Here is a 19706-nt window from a genome sequence, read left to right as displayed (position 1 = left end):
AATCAGAGCATTCAGGCCCGTCAGCAGCCTTAGCTACTGTCAAGGGCAACGTCTCATTGAACTGTTGATAAACCAGACCCAGAAAGGGTAGTGAGTGATTGCTTTGCTGCAGCTGGTGTCCTTGTTTGGGTGAATTCACTGAGCACTGATCACGAGAGACAAAGCATCTTAGGAGGGAAGTGGTGATTTGGTTGGAACGGGCTGAGGGGGAGGTTCTTATGGGACATCAGGCATTGGTTGCATGGGGCTGGGTTCGCACAGGAGGTAGGACCTGAGGCAGGAAATGGGGCATTTCAGAAATCCTGGGCTAGGGCTTCCCTGGTGGCTCAGTGGTTAAGAATCCACCCGCCAATGCAGGGGACACGGGTTCGAGCTCTGGTCTGGGAAGATCTCACATGCTGTGGAGCAGCTAAGCCCGTGCACTACAGCTACTGAACCTGCGCTCTAGAGTCTGCAAGCCACAACTACTGAGGCCGCATGACACAACTACTGAGCCCACACGCCACAACTACTGAAGTCTGTGCGCCTATAGCCCATGCTCTGCAGCAAGTGAAGACACTGAAATGAGAAGCCCTTGTGCCACAATTACTGAGTCTGCGCTCTAGAGCACATGAGCCACAACTACTGAGCCCGTGTGACCCAACTACTGAGCCCACATGCCACAACTACTGAGCCCGCGCTTAGCGCTTGTGCTCTGCAATAAGAGAAGCCACCACAATGAAAAGCCTGTGCACTGCAACTAAGAGTAGCCCCTGCTCGCTGCAACTAGAGAAAGCCCGCATGCAGAAATGAAGACCCAACGCAGCCAAAAAATAAATAAATAAAATTTATAAAAATAAATAAATAAAACAGTATGATCTTTATTAAAAGAGAAAAAAAGAAGAGAAAGAAATCCTGGGCTAGAGGGAGATGATTCCAGAAGAGCCTCTATATACCTGCAAAGAAAGCGTTGACTCTATGAACAGAGTCTAGGATTTCTATTAGACTTGGCATGGAATTAGTGAGTCCAATTCAGAGGAGGAAGGAGGAGAAGAAGAAAGAGAATTAAGCCTCGGAATAGAGTCCCAGAGCCAGAAAGGACTCCCAACTTTTTATAGGAAGGGCAACGGAGGCTGAGAGGGGACAGAGACTTGGCCAAGGCCACAAGTCACAGTCAGGACCCAAACCAGCCCCTCCTATCTGTGAGGGCAGCTCTCTTCCCTCACGCCCCACCTCAGCCCATTGAGAATCATTCTCCCCACTGACAGGAGGGCTTGCTGTATCTTTCTCGGGATCTCTGGGAACAGCTGGCTCTTTCCCAGAATCTGCATCCTTTTATGTGTCTGTTCCCAGAGGTCATCCTGGAGTCAAGGCTGCTGCCAGCCCTGCATCCACAGAACTTCGTTTCAGCTCCCAGACAAGACTTCCTCCCCTGACTGGCGAGCATCTTCCCCATGCTCCAGGGCTGCTGGCCCAGTCTCAGCCCGCCCAGAACAGAGGCCCCAGAAGAGCCCAGGGCCGTCTCACTTGGGCAGAAAATGCCTTCCAAGGAAGCTGAGGCCTTGAGGTTCTAATCCTTTTCTTACCCACAGACAGCAGTTTCCTTTTTTAGAACATGAACTCAGAGGATGCAGCTCCTTGCCTCTCCATGAATAGACTATCTCCCAGGCACAGAATTCCAAGAACCCAGGGGGCCACTAGAGACAATGGCCTTTCAAGGTTGACTGCAGCGGGAGAGCATGTCCCTTGAAGGGTGGCTTCAGCTGGCTCTCAGAGTCTGAAAACTTCATCCTGGCACCAAGTCTGGAATCTTGAAAATTTCCCACAACCCCACTCACCCGCCTTCAAATCATCTACACTTATTCATTCTGCCCTTCATTCAACAAGTGTGTATTGAGCACCTACTACGTGTCTAGCCTCTTTGAGGCACTGGAACATTTTGGGCATATCAGATAAAACCGACAAAGATCCTTATCCACCCTATCCAACAAATCCATATTTTAAGAGGGGAATGGTTAAAAGAGACCTCTGTACTATTTTATATATTTATCCAGAGGCAGGAGATAGAGAGCTTTGGCGTTGGGTGGACCTGAGTTTAAACCTGCTCTCTTCTCTGATCTTGGGTGGCTGTTTTAACTTCTCTGAGCCTCAGTTTCCTCAATGATAAAGTGGAGATAAAAATTCCTACTTTATCCTCAGTTGGCTAAATATTGAGTTACCATATGATCCAGCAAGTTGGCTCCTAGGTTGTACACCCGAGGGAAATGAACTTGTACACGAATGTTCACAGCAGCAGTATTCATAATATCCAAAAAGGAGAAACAACTCAAATGCCCATCAGCTGATGAATAGGTAAACAAAATGTGCTGTATCCATACAATGGAATATTATTTGGCAATAAACAGGAATGAAGTACTGCTACGTGCTACAACATGGATGAACCTTGAAAACAGTATGCAAGTGAAAGAAGCCAGACACAAAAGACCACATGTTATGTTTCCATTCATATGAAATATCCAGAATGGGCAAATGGATCAGTCGTTGCCTAAGACTGGGGGAAATGGAGGAATTAGGAGTATAATGGTTAAGGGGTGCAGGGTTTCTTTCTTTTGTTTTTTAAAGAGAGAGAGAGAGAATTTTTTAAAATTAATTAATTTTATTTTTGGCTGCATTGGGTCTTGTTGCTGTCCTTGGGTTTTCTCTAGTTGTGGTGAGCGGGGGCTACTCTTTGTTGTGGTGCGCAGTCTTCTCATTGCTGTGGCTTCTCTTGTTGCGGAGCACGGGCTCTAGGTGCGCAGGCTTCAGTAGTTGTGGTGTGCAGGTTCAGTAGTTGTGGCGCACCAGCTCAGTTGCTCTGTGGGATGTGAGATCTTCCCGGACCAGGGCTCGAACCCGTGTCCCCTGCATTGGCAGGCGGATTCTTAACCACTGTGCCACCAGGGAAGTCCTGGTACAGGGTTTCTTTTGGGGGAATGAAAATGTTCTAAAATTGATTATGGTGATGGATCCACAACTCTGTGAATACACTAAAAGCCACTGAATTGTACACTTTAAATGGGTGAGTGTTATGGTACATGAATTGTATCTCAATAAAGCTATTAAAAATTTCCTACCATGTAGGGCTCTTGGAGGACTAAATGACCTAAGTATACAATGTACCTAACACAGCATCTTGTATTTGGTAGATAGTTAATGGATGCTAACTTTGAGTCTGTTGATAATCCTTAATAGGCTTGTTTATACAAAAGCTTAAAAATAGGTCCTTTGTCAACACAAGAATGCCGTAACCTTTGGTAATCAGTGTTGTGCCTTGAGCAGGTGGTCCTTCCCTACCCCCGGTCCCAGTCCCTTCTTTGCCTGTTGAAATCCTACCTGTATCCCAGCTCAGCTTAAATGCCACTTCTGCAACACCTCTGTGTCGGTCCACCTAGAAATCTTGGGGCATTCAAAGGCAAGCTTTCGCCACAGTCTGGCCTGTTTCCTAATACTTTGTGAACACTGCCTCTCCATGTGTCCTGCCCTCTGTGTCCAGCACCTGGCACGGAGGACCTGATCCTGTAACGAGAGGGTTTATAGCTCACATGCTCTGTCTCCCTGGCATAGAACCTGTAATGGGCAGAATTCTCCCACGGCCCTCATAACATTTGCCCTCTGGTTACATGGCAAGAAGAATTTCATAGATGTAATTAAGGTTACTAATCAGCTGACCTTAAGATAGAGAGTTGGGTGGGCCTAACCTAATCACAGGAACCCTTTAAAAGCAGAGCTTTCTTCCACTGGTAGCAGAAAAGGCAGAGAAATTCAAAGCGGCCTCTGAGAGCTGAGAGCTGTCCCCACCAGGGGGAAAATGGGCCTTAGTCCTACAATCACAAGGACCAGGATTCTGCATGGAAGCAGGAATCTTGCTCAGAGCTGCCGGATAAGAGACCAGCCCAGCCCACACCTTGACTTGAGTTTGGCCTTGTGAAGCCCTCAGCTGAGAATTCAGTTGAACCTACCTTGACTTCTGACCTACAGATAATAAACAGGTGTTATCTTAAATTGCTATGTTTGTGGTAATTTGTTATGCAGCAATAGAGAACAAATATAGCATCTGTCTGTGGAGGGACATTTTATCCCCATTTTCTAAGTGAGGAGGCCCAGAGGGGTGCCATCGTTTGCCCAGGACTGCACAGCGCACTAGTGGTAGGGCTGGGCCAGCGGCTACCGCAGGGGCTGGAAACACTGTCTGTAAAGGTCCAGACAATTAATATTTTAGGCTTTAGGGGTCATATGGTTTCTGCACTTAGGGAAATGTTTTTCTCCCTTTAAGCGCTGGAGACTGGTTTTTATCTGTGAAGGGGGACATTCTGATTTCTTTTAACTTATTGATCGTTTCTGCAATGTCCAGCTATTTCTTTTTATTGGAAAAGAGGTAGGGAAGGCAGTGATTTCACTTTTGTTAGCGTGCCCAGGGCTCTGATGGATGAATCTGTAAAGTCCTGTGGGAGCTTGGGAGAGGGACCAGATAATTCTCCTTTGGGACACTGAGGAGACAACACCCAGAGAAGGTGACCTGTGACCTGTCTTAAGGGAAGTGTATGAGCTCACCAGGTGAGGCTGGTAAAAGGGAGGGCCTTTGTAGCAAAGGTGTGGTATTGTGCTTGGGACACAGTGGACAGTAGTTCAGGAGTGGCATGGGAGGAGTGCAGGAAATGAAGCTGGTGTCGTTATTCTGAGGGCAGCGGGAAGCACTGAAAAGTTTAGGCAGGTGAGGGACTTACTGGGATGCTGCTTTGGAAGCTCAAGCTGGGGCCTGATGATGGGCAGAGAGCCTGAAGTCAGAGAGGCCAGCAAGGGGTGGGTAGCAGCAGCCCAGGCTGTAAATGAGGAAGGGCCAGTGTGGCAAAAAAGGAGAAGTACATGTGGGTGTGGAAGATTCAGGCGGATGTGGATTTCAGCACTTACTCTGCCACTCCCCACGCCCAGCCCCCCACTTATCAGCTGTGTGACCCTGAGAAGGTATCAATATTTCTCTCTCAGCCTTGATGAATTGACTGAAGTGACAGTTCAATGGGAAAAGCACTGACTGTTGACGTCCAGTAAGTGGGTGCAAGTGGTAGTCCCCTCCCCCACACCTGGACGCAAAGGCTGGTGACCCATTTTCTGCTCTGAGTTGCCCGGTGGTGCCGGGAAAGCCTGAGGCTGATTGTTCAGAAAGGACCTGCAAGTATTCCCAAGCCTGCATGGTCCCCACAGTGCCTGGGCATCATGGCAGACTTCGGGGGCTGGGACCAGAGCCCCCAAAAGTGGGGAAGAGGAAGATGGAGCCAGAAGAACTGGACCAGATCCTCAGGTTCGAATCAACACCCGGTCCCAGTCTCCTCTGGTCCTGGCTCTGCTGGGTCTGGCTGGGCCCTGCACCAAGTCACATCTGGTCCCTGCCCTCAGGGTGGTCCCCATCAACTAGGGGAGATTCACAAACTGAACCATCTTGTAATACGAGAGCGTACCCAAGCCAGCTCCTCATAGGTAAGGTCTTACTAAACTATGAGGCCCTCATAGCTACCCTGGGAAGGAGGTACCATTGTCTCCATTTTATAGATAAGGAAACAGCAGCTTAAAGAGAAGGACGTGGCCAGAATCTTCCGGTCTGGAAGTGGCTGAGTCAGGACAGAAGTTACAACCAGGCCACCACCTCCAGGGCGTGAGTGTCCAGCCTGGGCCAGGGGACTCGGGTTCCAGCAGGGTCAGGTGTGTGCCCAGGCCCTGATCTCAACCTTATCAGCCTGTGACCTGTGACCCTGGGGAAGGAGAGTCTGGATCGGTGAGAGGCCCACACCGGCATGGATGCCTGTCCCTGGAGAAATGGGTGGAGCTGACAGCTTCACAGCCTCCAGTTGCTCACTCATATCCCCCCTGAGCAGGCCCACAAGGGCACCGAGAAGGCTGCTTGGCCCCACCTCCAGATTAAGCAGAGCAAAGCTGAACGAGGTCCTGGTTTGAGGTCTACCTGATCCCTACCTCAGCTCAGCCACTTGTGAGTTCTTTAGACTTGCACAGGCCTTTGCCCCTCTTTGAGCCTCAGTTTTCTGTCTGTAAAATGGGAACGCTTACATAGACCACACACACAGTGAAGATGAAATGAGATAACATGTAAAAGGACCTCACCGGTCAGAGGAGTCGGTGCTTAGAGAATGCTAAAACTCTCAGGTGGCATATTTCCTCAGAGACAAGGAGTTTAAAAATTGGGGGCCTGGGCCCTGGCGCTGACCTGCTCTGTGACTCTGAGACAGTGGTTCCGCCTCGCTGAGCTTCAGATCTCCACTGGACAGGCTGCTCTGACCTCCCCGTGTCCCTGGGTTGGTCGGGGAGTTGGTCGCCACCGGCTCAGTAGGGAATCCTTGGCCGTGGCTGAGGGGAATCCGCCCAGTCCCCTGGCTTGTTGGAGGAGCAGGACGAAACATAAACAAAACCCAGACCCCAGCTGGTCCGGAACCACCTCCCTTGGACCCACATGAAATTGTCGAGGTTTTACCTGCCTGTGACTTCGCCCAGCCTTTGCACATGCTGGATGCTGCCGCCCCATTCCTACCTTCTACAACAGGTGTCCTCCCAGAGAAGACGTCACACAAGCACACACGCTGACCCTTCTCCAGGCTCCTAAAGCACCTGTCCATAAAATCGGCCTCCTGCCTGCACTTGTGAAAGGGCTGAGCTCTATTAACCTGCTCAGCTTAACTCATTCAATCCCGGAAGACCTGTGAGCTGGGGTCCTCAGCCCTCCTTGGACACAGGAGGGAGTAGGTTCAGAGAGGTTAAGGTCACACAGGAGGTGGGAGGCCCTGCTCTCAAGCCCCCCTCTCCTGGCCTCTCCCTGCCTGGGTCAGCGACTTCACTCGTTTAGAGGCTGGGGAAGCACTTAAATGCCTTCTGTTATTTCGGAGAATGCCTTCCTCCTGGGGATGTGAGAGCCTGGAGGGCCCGGGAGGGCTTGCTGTCCGATTGACTGCTGTGAGAAGGAAAAGCCAGTTGTCAAGGAGTATGCGGTAAACAGTCAAGTAACTTTCCCTCCTTGGGCCTCAGTTTCCCTTCCTGTAGAATGGGAGTGAGGAGGCCTGGGCTTCACAGCCCTCTCAGACTGAGCGCCGATGGCTCTCAGAAGAGTTAGTGTCCGGTTCCCAAGCCCGCCCCCGTGGAGTAGTGGGGGCGGGATGGCCCCAAGGACTGCGGGTTCCTGACAGTTCCAGGGAGGTTCCGGTTAAGGGCTCCCCCCGCGCTGGGAAACCCCGACCTCCGCCAGCCCAGGTCGCGCTGTCGCTTTAAGGTCGGGCGCGGCACCTGGAGCCGCCTGGAGCCGCGCCACCCTGGAGTCTCCGCAGGCCCTGCGGCCGCGAGGACGCAGATCCGAGGAGAGGTGGGGCTGGCCGCGCCCTGAGCCCGAGCCCAGGGTCCCGGAGGCAGTCGGCCAAGCCCGAAGCGTGGGCGGGAGCCAGGGGGTGATCATCACCGGTGTCGACAGCGAAGCCGGACCCACGCGCCCCTCGGCGCCCCCGCCCGGTGGCCGAACCCCTGCGCGGTGAAGCGGGCTCTGCACCGCTCCCACCGGGTCGGGGCGGCGATCGGACGGGGCGCACGGCGGCGGACGAGACGCCCTGGACCAGACCCGGAGCCGGACCGTAGCGCTTCTGCGGGCTCGGAGAGCTGGGCTGGGGGACGGTCGCCGGGCCGCCTCTAACGCCGGGCGCCCCCTGCAGACCAGAGAGACCGCCCTTCCCAGGTTCGCTCTGCCCACGGGCGCGACAACCATCATGCATTCAGAACGTGACTCCGCTCGGCTCGCCAGGCTCCCCGCTCCGGGACCACGCCTGACCCTGCAGCGCGATGGCTGCGCGCAAGGTGGGTATAAGCTTCCTTCTCTCCCCGCCCTTGGGAGCATCTCGGCTCCTCCTAATCCAGCCCCCCCCCCCCCCCCGGACCCCTTCCCTTCACCTTGACCTCAGTGACTTGGTGAGCAGAGTCTGGACACCCAAGCCTCCTCCTGTGTTCTAACTTGTTGGGTGGCCTTGGACCATGGCGCTCAGAGCCTCAGTTTACCCGGGGTTACACGAAGATGGTTTGGAACACTTCTTGTTCAGATGGTTTAGTTCTTTACAGAAAACTGGCACCTAAAGTTCCCCTGTTGGTAGCAGGGATAGTACGATATTATTTGTGCCCATTTTACAAAGGAGGGAACTGAGGCATGGAGAATCTAGGTAACTTACCCCGTGTCAGAGCCAGGGTCCATCCTCTCTGTCAAGCTGTGTCACTGTTTGCCATCTTGCCACCTCATCTTCACAACTTGCTCCCCAGGAAGTTGTGGAATTTGAGCTCAGAGATGTTGGGCCGCCTGATCAAGGTCACAGAGCTAACAGAGTGGCTATAGTCAGAGGCAGTGATAACTCTGGCTGGTGGGAGGTGGGGTGGCAGCAGCAGAAAGGCTTCTGGGAGGAGGTGTATTTGGCATGGGTCTTGAAGGGGGGTGTGAAATGAGGACCCTGAATGGGGACAGAGGGCTCCCCAGGAGCAGCAGGTGTAGGGGACCTCAGGAGTTTGGGTGCATGGGTGGGGGGGATATGGGGGAGCTGGAAGGAGGGGCCAGCCTGGCAGCCTGACTGAGTGCCAGATTGGGAGCAGGACTCCTCTGGGATTAGAGACGTTTCCTCCCTGCCCGGGGCTGGGGTTATGCCCTCCAGGGCAGGGAGCCCTTTCTTCCTCCCCGACCAGGGTCCAGGGTACACTACTGTGAAGGGTGAGTAAACTGCCTGAAGACCACGTCTCTGAAATGGGCCAGGGGAATCTAGGGCAGGACACCCTTCCCATAAGCCATCAGAGCCCCGATCTGTAAAAATAATGAAGACCACCTCACAACAGAACAGGCTGTCCTTCATCCAGCGGACGTTGACACCTTCCATCTCCCGGGGGTGGTGGGTCATTGTGTGCTCTGCCTGCCCATGGTGGCTCCACGTGGAGGGAGGGAGACTCACACAGAAGGAGATGACAGCATCCAGTGAGAACATGCTAAGGGGAATTCCAGGGGCTTGTCTGAGGTCTGGGAGCATTTGAATCAGGAAGGAGGGCAGAGCATTTTAGAAGGTGGGATCTGCCTGTGCTGAAGATTTACAAATGCATCTATTCACGGCACGGTCTCAACTTTATATACTGAAAAATACAGATGGATCTAGCTATGCACACACAGGGATTTGATTCAGACTAGACCTGGTTCAAATTTGGCACTGACCTTGGACAAGCTGTCACCCTCGAAGCTCCAGTGTCCTCAGGACATAATGCTGTTGTAGGATTAAGATGGCGGGTACCTGTAAAGTGCTGGATGTGGTTCCCAGCGCCTGTAAAGGCCCAGTACACATCTGCTGCCGCCATCATCAGCTATGCAGGCCGAGGGAGGACTGGAAAGGAAGCATTCACTTGCAGATCATGCTCATCTCTGTGGGGCAGCATTAATGATGATTTGTATTTTGCATTTTTCTTCTCTTCTGTGGTTTTCTCCTTTTCTCCACAATGAGGAACTATTGCTTTTATAGAAATTTAAAAGCATCGTAAGTTACCTTACTCAGGAGTGAGCTCTGCAAGGGTTGAGACACACAGCTGTATACGGCTTTGGGCAAAGTCCCTCACCTTTCTGGGTTCAGTCTCCTCATTTGCAAAACAGGAATTCCTTTCCCTGCCCTGACCATCCACCTCGGTTGTGGTGAGTCGGATGAGATTCCAGGTATGAAGCGGAACTGTCAAGTGCCGTAATATACAGGCAAAGGGTTACCGTTATAGATTTGCTGTGTTTTTTTTTCCCCCCAAGCTGATTTCTCCAGCTTTTCCTTCTGACAGCCTCTCCTCGCTGTCTGACTTTGGAAAGAGTGTAGTCAGGTTCTTTTTCTCTTCCCCAGAAAATGCCTTGAGCTGGAGACAGGAGACCTTGCCCCATAGACAAATTCACAGGAAGAGAATTGAAGGTAATTTACAAGTGGCATTTTTCTAAATGCTTCTGGTGGCCTGGAGGCTCAGAAAGATTGGGGTCCACTCCTCGAGCATTACATGTATACATTCTCTCTTTCTCTCTCACATGCATACACACACACATACACGCACACGTTTTTAAACACATCTGGGAACATGCCCTTTTGAAATCTAAAGGCTCACCTACTAGATCTTGAACTCCCCGAGTTCAACTCAGCTCCCCGAGGAGTGTGCCTTTGAATGGCTGCACAGCAGGGCATCATTTGATGCACCACATTAGGCTGGGCAAGTCCGCATTTGTAAGGCTGACGATTGAAGTCTTCCTAAGGTCTGTGAGTTCCCCAGCCCCCTCCTTCACCGGCTCAACTTTTGGAAGAGGAGAGGGGCCCTCTGTAAGTTCCGCTAGCTGCCTGTTAGAGAGCCTGCCCTTTGTACAGGTGAGGAGACAGGCCCGGAGCAGTTGAGAGGCTCACCCCAGGACACGGCTGGTGAGCTGTAATGTAGGGACTAAAACCGGCCTCCAAGGCTGGGTGCTATAGCAGCTGTTCCCTCCCCTCTCCCAGCCCCTCCCAACTGCAAGAGGGGCTTTTCACACAACAAGGTTTATTCAGCAACACTGTTTCTCATTTAGGAGAATTTTTTCAACAAATGTTTATAGAGCAGCTACTATGTGCTAGGCACTGGGGGTTATAGCAGTGAACAGGGCCTATACAGACCCTGCCCCCAGGAAGCTTCCTGTCTGGTAAGGACAATAAACAAAGGAGAAACCAAACAGGCAGGATAAAAGCTTGGTCCAAGAAGGCCCAGGGGACTCCAAGTTTAGAGTGTCCCCAGCGAAGACTTCTCAGGTGAGGGCCAAGCTGAGCTGGGAGGGGAGACGCAAGTTACCAGGCAGAGGGAACAGTGTGTACAGCAGCCTAGAGGTTGGCTTTGGGGACAGCCCCTTCCTGTCTGCATAATCTGGAGCCAGGGTTCCTCCCAGTTATTTTTTTTCCCCTGGGCATTTTGTCTTTGCCTCATTGAGATAACACTGTGCACATAATTTGGCAAACTAAGTTGAAAAAGGTCAGATATCATAAGCATTTACCCCGTTGTTAAACATTTGTGCTGAGCTTTTTGAAAAATGAGTCATGAATATTCCATCTAGGGTTTATGCCGTGGTTTACTCACCCTTTCCCTATAGTTGGACATTTAGGCTCTTTCCAAATTACAACCATTAAAACTAAGGCCATGGTGAACATCTTTTTGCACAAAGGTTTGCTTTGTGTCATGAATTTCAACTTCAGGCTTCTCAATGCCCCTTTCCCACTAGCTCCTTTACCCACCCCCAGTTTCAACGTCTTCCTCTGTCAAACGGAGATAAGAGCATTGACCTTTCGAGACTGTGACCAAGGTGAAGTGAGGCAAGGCGTAACCAGCAAGCCTCTCTCCTGGCAGGCCTGGCGGACCCCACAGCGTTCACGCTTCTCCCTCCCAGCCTGCAGTGGGGAGTCTCATACACACCAGGCTGAGGAGGCCTCTGAGTCCGGGGGGAGTCCTGGAGTGAACCAGCCACACTGAACTGAGCTCCTACCAGGTCCCAGGTGTGGTGCTAGGAACTTGAGACACATTATTTGTGGCCTTCAGAACAACCCTGCAAAGTTGGGAGCATCATCTCCATTTCACAGATGAGCAAACTAAGGCACAGAGAAGTCAAATGACCCCTCTGAGTTTGCACAGTGACCTCAGGCAGAGGAGACTAAAATCCAGTCTCTGGTACCCAACAGGCCTCTCACGGGGCCCGTTTCCTCTTCTCTCTCCTTCTCGGTGTCCAGACGTGTGACAGGGCCCGTGTGGCCTCCACCCTGTGCTACTGCATGACGGTCACCGGCATGGTGGTTCTGGTGGCCGGGACACTCTGCTTCGCCTGGTGGAGTGAAGAAGATGCAGGTGCCCAGCCCAGCCAGCCGGCTCTGCCCACAGCACGCCCTGAGCCTGAGGCCCCCGGTCCCCTGTTCAGGTCGGTCAGCTTCTTCTGCTGCGGTGCAGGTGGCCTGCTGCTGCTCCTCAGCCTGCTGTGGTCTGTCAAGGCCAACACCAAGGGGCCGCCTCGATGGGACTCATATCACCTCTCCAGAGACCTGTACTACCTCACTGTGGAGCCCTTGGAGGAGGAGAGCTGCAGGTCAGCAGGGCTGGGTGGAGGCCACAGGTGGGGCACTGTCACAGCATCATGCATTTGCTCAGCACACTTTCATGGGGTTTCTCCTCTGGACCAGGCCTTGCCTATGCCCTGGGGTCTTGGAGGCTGATCAGCACTCCTGGAAGAGTTTAAAGTCCCTCGACAGAGGCAGACTTTGACAAATCAGAGTAGTTAAAGCTGTGAAAGAGGACAGACATGGTTCTGTGGGGACATGGAGACATCCAGGAAGGCTTCTTGGAGGAGGTGGCAGCTGAGCTCAGCATACAATAGTAGCAAATGCCTGTATAGTACTTAAATGAGATGATGTATATGAAGAACTCAGCCCAGAGCCTGGCACACAGTAGGTGCACAACAAATGTCAACTTTTCCTCAAGTAGATCAGGTGGAGAGAAGCGTTTTAGGCAAGCAGAAGAGTGTGTGCAAAGGCCCAGGGGTGAGGTGGGGAATGAAGACAAAACCTTGCATTTGGACAATATTTCTCTTTTTTTTCATTATCATTCCCTCTAAGGAGACTTCTTAGGCATGTTTTTCTTCATCCTCCCCCATGAAATGTTAATACCACAGATATACTACATATTTGGTCTGTATGTATATTTGTGCTTTATATGTAAACACAGTTATCAGCAAGAGTCCAAGAACCAATTTTTGCCCTATTGAGAATGCATGTATCTTACATGCTCTTATGTACTTACTCATTCACCAAGTATCAGCTGGGCAGGCATCTCAGGGGCCTGCATACATCTTCCCCAGTCTAACCTACCTGCAAGGTAAGAATTACTGTTGTCTTTTACAGAAAAAGAGGGTGAGGGTTATACAGCTAGAAAGTAGCAGAGCCTGCTGGCTGTGAAGTGTGCATTCCCCCACACCACTCTGTAAGCACTGGATTTGCATGTACTAAGGGTTAAGCCATATATTTGGCAACTGGCCTCGGACGTGGGCACGCTTCTTCCCTTGGTTAGAGGGAAAAATGCATTCTGAGTTAAAGAAAGTAACAGATTAGTTCCTGCTACTGGCCTGTGACTCCTTGAGGTCACAGACAATAAAGTATTCAACAGAAGCCCCTTAGTCCAATGGTCAGGCCTTAATTTGACAATTAGAGGGAAGGGCAGGGCCTTGGGGACTCTTCTCAGTTGAGAAACCTGGTCTCAGAGAGACCAGTGACCTACCTGGTCACACAGTCGGTTAATGGTCAGTTGGAACCAGACCAGGCCTCGGGGTGCTCTGGACTGGAGCCTGTCCCTCCCCGCCCAGCCTGGCCTGAGCACAGAAGGTAGGTGTTGTCTGTAGACACAGACGTGTTGACCCAACAGGGTCCGGGACATAGCTGCATCTGTCAGGTGGGGCCACTTGGCCTTCATTCCCAGCCGGGCCAGGGAGGAGCCTACCCAGGAGGCTGTGGGGTGCTCATGGCCCATCAGGTTCAGAGACCAGGTCTTAGATTCAGAGCTGGGGTGGCTGGATGTTGGAGAGGCTGCTTCTGCTAATGGCTCTTTCTTGTCCCTGGGGCTGAGCTACCCTGGCCCTCCTGCTGAGAGCCCAGCATCTGGGCCCCATGGGGAGGCCACTCAGCTGTCCCTGCCCCCAGGGGCCTTGCTCTCTGCAGGTAAATCTAGGTTAGAGAGAAAGGCCTTCTAGGCTGATGACTTGGGCAGGTCCATTTCTCTCCTGGGGCCTCAGTTTCCTCATTTATTCATCTACTTATTCTTTCCTGCGTTTCACCAATATTTACTGAGTACCTAACTACGCAGAGCGCTGACAATGCAGCAGTGGAGGAAACAGACAAAACCCCTCCTCTCAGGGGCTCCCATCTTAAGTGTGAGCCCTAAATGAGGTGCCTGGATGGGAGGCCTCCTGGGACCACCCCCCCCCAACCCCCGCCGACGCCTCAGTAAGTACAGCAGAAAAAGCGTGGGTCTAGTCAGACACGAGGCTTTCAGTGTCTGCTCTTTCTTTTCTAAGCTCTGTATTCTTGAGCCTGTTAATTAGACTCTGAGCCATGTCCAGTTCTTTCTCTGTCAATCCTGGAATTTTCCCTAGGATTGCTGTTAGGCTCAGATGAGATGACAGATGGGGAGGTGTATTCACTGCAAAGTTTGCTGTTCTTCCCGCACTTTCATTTTATGATGTGCTCTGGTGCCTCCTGATTTGAGCCTCACTGCTCATGAGGCAGTGTAAGGATTAGATCCATTTTGCAGATGAGAAAGCTGAGGTGTGGAGAGATTAGGGGTCAGGGTTGGGGGAGGTGTGATGGGTGGAGTTGGCTTGGGTTTTGCAAGCAGGCAGAGCTGGGGCTTTGCCCCTTCATTGGAGTGCGGCCTCCACTCACCTGTGCAATGGCTGAGGGCTGCTACCCCCAGGCTTGTCATGAAAGTGAAATAAGATTAGAGAGCTTGAGTGTTGGGCAGTGTTTCATCCCTGGTCCCTGTCCCCTTTCCCTACTGTGTTTGCTTGACTCAGCTGAGTCATGGAAGAGCTGGTGCCAGGCTCAGATCTCACGTCCCCCCCAGGATCCAGAGAGTGGGGTGAGCCCCAGCCTCGGTGGAGCGTCCTGTGCATGGGGACCACAGTGGCCAGCCCGCCCCACACGGCTGCAGGGGGCCACATCCAGAATACACCACAAATGGGCCTGCCCCTGAAGTGTGCGATATGGTCACCCTGAACTTCATGTTCCCCAAGTTTCCAGCCTGCTGGACCATGACTCTGGCAACCTGGGGCCGGGTGGGCCCAGCTGGCTAGGTGAGGTGGCATGAGGGATACTGCACCTCTGCCCTCGAAGCAAACTTCCTGCTGTGGTCTGATCTCACCTGCCACCTGTGCCCTGCTCTGCCAGCTGTTGCCTGCTGGAGCGGCCCCAGGCATACCCAAAACCTGACTCATGTCTCTGGGGCTTGGAGAAGTAGGGAGCAGCAGGGCCGTGGCTGGGAGGTGAGCAGGGCAGGAGATGTGGGGTTCTGGAAGCCTAATCACCCATATTTTCCTGAGCGTTGTCAATGCATTTTCCATTTTTCCCTCTCCCTGAATCTACAAAATGGAAATTGTTATCCTCATTTTATAGATGAGGAGAAAGGCTCAGAGAGGCTGTGAACATAGCCTAGGTCACACAGCAATTGAACCTAGTTTGCCTACCTCCAGGAGCAATATCCTTTGCCTGCCCTCACCTCAAAGGATGCTGGGAGTCAGAGGCGGGTGAGACCCCTTATCTGATTTCTCAGCTGCAGGGCTCCTGGGCTCCGGAGGAGGAGGGTCTGTGAGAGAAGTTTGCAAAAGCACTGGAAGGGGAGCCCAGCTTGGGCTCTTGGCTGGTGCCCTCCATCAGACTGGCACACAACCTGCTCCATGACCTTGGTCACGTGGTCCCAGTGGGCTGCTCTTAGGGCTGTGGTGGCCGTGGGCTGAGAAGATACGTTGCCCATAGAAGGGCCATGTCCACGGGGGTGATGGGTGTCCACCTGAGGGGCAGCAGATTCCTGGCACAGCTGCCCCATCACCACTGGAGCGAAGACCCCTGCACCACCTGTCTGTCCTCTGGCCAGCCTCCTGCCATCGGTCTTCCCCTGTCTAGACAGGCTGGTATAGATCGAACTAACTTGCTGCTGGCTCCAAACTGATGGCCTTGGGCAAGTGACAGCCTCTCTGAGCCTGTGTGGCTCCTGCTAGCAGCAGATCTGTGATAACTTTTGTTACCTACACCCCTGCCTCATGGAGACCTTTGAGATTTTGTTACCAGCTCCCATTTATGGAGCATGTGCTAAGTGTCCCTGTATTATCTCATGTAATCTTCATACGGTCCTGTGAGGTAGATGCCCTTATCGTCCCCATTTACAGATGGCGAAACTGGGGCCTAGGTTAATAGAGTTACTGACCCATGATCTCCCACCGAGAATGTGGCTGAGCAGGGAGGTGAACCAGCCAGTGCTGACTCATAGCCAGCCCTCGAGCCACTTGGGGTGGGAGGGGACCTCCAAGGTCACCTAGTCAACCTCCGTATCTGGCAGTATCTTCCCGAAGCAAAAGCAGTCCAGACAGAGGATCAGTGACCCTCCTACCCCCAAGGTCCCAGGAGGGGAAGGAGCCCTGACTTCCCAGAGATGACCCCCCCAGGGCCCTGGGAGGACCGAGGGCCAGCCTCATTCCCATCAGCATTGGTGTGGCTGGGATGCAAGTGACCTGTTCTTGGAATCTAGTGGGCAGAGCCTGGTCAGAGGAGCCTCAGAGGATCTGGTCTGTACCTCAAGTCCCTCCAGGGTGGTTCATTTGGGGGAGGTGGGGGAAAGTCACAGGAAAGCCAAGCTCTTTAGAGATAGATAGGGTTGACTGGGTAGATAGTGAGCTCTCTGTCTCTGGAGGTATGCAAGTAGAGGTAATCACTTGGTGGACTTACCATATCAGGGCCCCAAGCATCCAGATGGGCAGGGGAATTGAGGTCTTGCATCCCGCCCTGAGCATCCACAACTCCAGATTTTGTAAGGGAGATGATTACAGTAAGCTGGAAGTCCTTCTCCCCATCGATCATCACTCAGTCTTTCAACAAACATCCCCAAGCATCAATCCCTGGACACCCAAAGTCAGTCCCTGCCCTAGGGGACAACCAGCTGGGGTCAAGAGTGACAGAAGGGAGAGCACTGTGGGGACCCAGAGGAGGGAGTGGGAGATTTGCTAGGGGAGGTCAGGAGAGCTCCCCGGAGGAGACTTAAAGGCCAAGTGGGGATTGACCAGCAGGGAAGGGGTGAGGGAGGTGGGAAGGGCTTTCCCTGTTGAGAGAACTGAGGAGACAGAGGGTGTGGTGAGCCCATGTGGGGAACTAACTGTATGGAGAACTAACTATAGCACAGGGAGGGTGCAGTTGGGGGAGCTGAGGTTGGCAGGGGCCGGCTGATGTCAAGCTTCAGCTGTGTCTATGGGGCCCTGGGGAGCCTACAGCCTTCCTCGCTCTCTTCCTGGCATGCAGTAGGGTTTTGCCCCACCCCCTGCTCACAGCCTCTTTTCTGTCCCTGTAGGACCCCAGAGGTGGTTGCCATTCCCACTTACAAGGAGGTCTTGCACTGCCGACTGGCTGAGGGGCCCCTGACACCACCTGCATACCCCGTGGAGGAAGACCCAGAGCGCAGTGCCTCGGGGGACGCCCTGCTTGGGGCCCAGCCCCCCTTGCCTCCGCCGAGCTACGAGAGCCTCATCCTCGCTGACGGTGGCTTCTCTGGAGAGACAACACTTGGGGCTGCATGCTCCTGCCCAGGCCTGGTTCAGACTGCAGGGGAGGAAGTTAAAGGCTTCTAGCGGGCCTGGAAGCCAGAAACAAATGATGGGCTTCTTCTAGCGTCTAGTACAGTGCCTGGTACACAACAGGCACTCAATGTTGCTGAATGCTGTTTTATTTTTCTATTGCCGTGTAACAAATGGCTTGAAATAAATCCATTTCATTCTCTCTCATGATTCTGTGGGTCACCGGGGCCCAGCTGGGTGGTTGTGCCCCACGTGACACTGGTGGGGCTGTAGTCTTCGGGGCCCAGCTGGGCCGGCACGTCCAAGATAGCACACTCACGTGGCTGACAGTTAGTACTGGCTGTCAGCTGGGAAATGTTCTTGTGCCGATGAGAAAATTGGGGCCCAGAGGCAGAGCCAGGACTGGCCCAAGGGAACACACTGAGTTTATAACCAAAAGAACATGGACTCTGAATTCAGACCACCTGTGCCTGGGTTCCACCAGGTACCAGCTGGTGAGTGACCTTGGACAAGTGACTTTACCTCTCTCTGCTTCAGTTTCCTCATCTGTAAAATGGGAATTGGGAATGACAAAGGCACCAGCCCCTACCTTAGAGAGCTGAGTTTTGAGGATTAAATGAGATAACAGCTGACATTATGAGATCACACTGACCCTGCAGGCTCAGTGCTAACGCATCAGACAATAAATGCTGGTGTCTCTTAAGTATGCAGTGATTGTTAGATTTTGTTAGTAAAGGTAACCCCCTCCACCAGGTGCCTCTGCTTCTATACCTCCTGTGACAGGGAGCTCGATACCTCTTCTTATATTCCAGATAGGCAGAAGGGTCTGCTTTCACAGTGTCATATCCCATTCACAGATGAGAAAACCAGCCCAGAGAGGCTAAGTAACCTTCCCAGGGGCACTCAGCCAGCAGGAGTTCAAAGTCCTGGGGCTCAGTCAGCTGTGTAGGGACACTATTCCCTGAGGGCCTACCATTCACTGGGCCAGGCTCTGCTGTTGTTTCACATCCTCAAGGCCTCTCTGCTGCAGGTGGTGGCCCCACTCAACAGGTGTGGAAACTGAGCCTCAGAGAGGTAAAAATCACGGAGAATAAAGGTTTTTCATGTAAATCAAGGTATTTTCATTCAGGCCTGGTTGGGCTCCAGGCCTCGGCTCCCCCCACTTAGGCCTGGACCAGCTCGGTAGCTGCCTTTCCCAACACCCTGCTTCTGCCAGGGTCCCCTGAAGTCTCTTCAAAGCTCAGCAGATGGAATGAGCCTGATCAAACCCAGATCCGTAACATCCCTCCTGGACTCAAAACCCTGAGTGGTTCCCAGCTCACTCCGAGTAATGAAAGCCCTAATGAGGATGGTATGGGCGGGTCTGGGTCCCTCCCCTTGCTCTCTGCTGCTGTCGGTCCCCCTGTGGGCCTTTGCTCCTGTGTTTTCTCTCCAGAAGCTCTTCCCCAGGCTCACTCCTCATGCCCCTTGCATCTTTGTCCCTCTCTTCAACACACCGTCCTGGACCACTCTGTTAAAACTGTTGTCTCACCCAGCCCCCTGCACTCCCAGCCTCCTTCCTGCTTTACTTTTTAAATAACACCTGTCATCATTTAATATTTTACCTTTAAAAAATTTGTTTGTTTGTTTGTTGTATGTTTCTCCCCACCAGTAAGCTCTCTGAGAGCAGGGATTTTTTGTTTCTTTCCTTTACATTTATATCCCTAAAGCCTAGAAACGGAGCCTGGCCCGTGGAAGATGCTCAGTAGATATTTGTGGACTGAGAGAATGAATCAATAAATGTCAGTTATCACGATCGTTTCCGGGCCCTCTCTCAGCCATCTGAGCCACATCTTGCGGATCTTCCTGTGGGTCTTGTGTCCTCTCCCTCCCCCTTCACCAAATCCTGGATCCCCATCCTGTACCCCTTCCCTTCCTCCCCATCTCCCCTGTGTGTGCCTTATACTTACTGCTATGATGAAGATGCAGGTTTGAATGCTGCCTTAGCCCTGACCTTTCTGTGTGACCCTGAAATGTGTGTGTGTGTGTGTGTGTGCGCGCGCGTGTGCACGCGCGTGCGCGCACACACACACACACACACACACCAGCTTCCTGTGTGAACCATGGGGATTTGGTTGGGGGAGGTGCGGGGGATTTATCAGGCCCTCTGCAATTCCGAAGGGGTTAATGGGGTTCCAGGCTGGGAAGCAGAGCCCAGCTTCCCTCCTACCCCCAAACTGAGGAATTTCCCCCAGGCAGGTGAGTTAATGAGTTGCAGGTGTGATTTGGAGGTACCACCACCTTTGCCAAGTGGGAGCTGGAAGGGGCAGGGGGTGGGGAAGGCTGGAAGACCGGA

The 19706-nt window shown here is 52.6% G+C and overlaps 1 protein-coding gene across 1 annotated transcript; it reads left to right on the top strand.

The window, feature by feature from the left end:
- The first annotated feature begins 3017 nt into the window (after positions 1 to 3017).
- Positions 3018 to 17573, top strand: TMEM61 (transmembrane protein 61). Its single transcript, XM_027108413.1, has 3 exons — positions 3018 to 7857; positions 11784 to 12133; positions 17149 to 17573. The coding sequence occupies exons 1-3, from the start codon at positions 7843 to 7845 to the stop codon at positions 17423 to 17425; spliced, it is 642 nt and encodes a 213-aa protein (XP_026964214.1). The 5' UTR covers positions 3018 to 7842; the 3' UTR covers positions 17426 to 17573.
- Positions 17574 to 19706: the final 2133 nt, after the last annotated feature.

The sequence above is a fragment of the Aethalodelphis obliquidens genome, unplaced genomic scaffold, assembly GCF_003676395.1.
Source record: "Aethalodelphis obliquidens isolate GAN/ISIS:26980383/991018 unplaced genomic scaffold, ASM367639v1 scaffold9, whole genome shotgun sequence".
Taxonomy (NCBI): Eukaryota; Metazoa; Chordata; class Mammalia; order Artiodactyla; family Delphinidae; genus Aethalodelphis; species Aethalodelphis obliquidens.
Note: the sequence above shows the minus strand (reverse complement) of the source record. Positions and strands in the feature narration are given on the sequence as shown.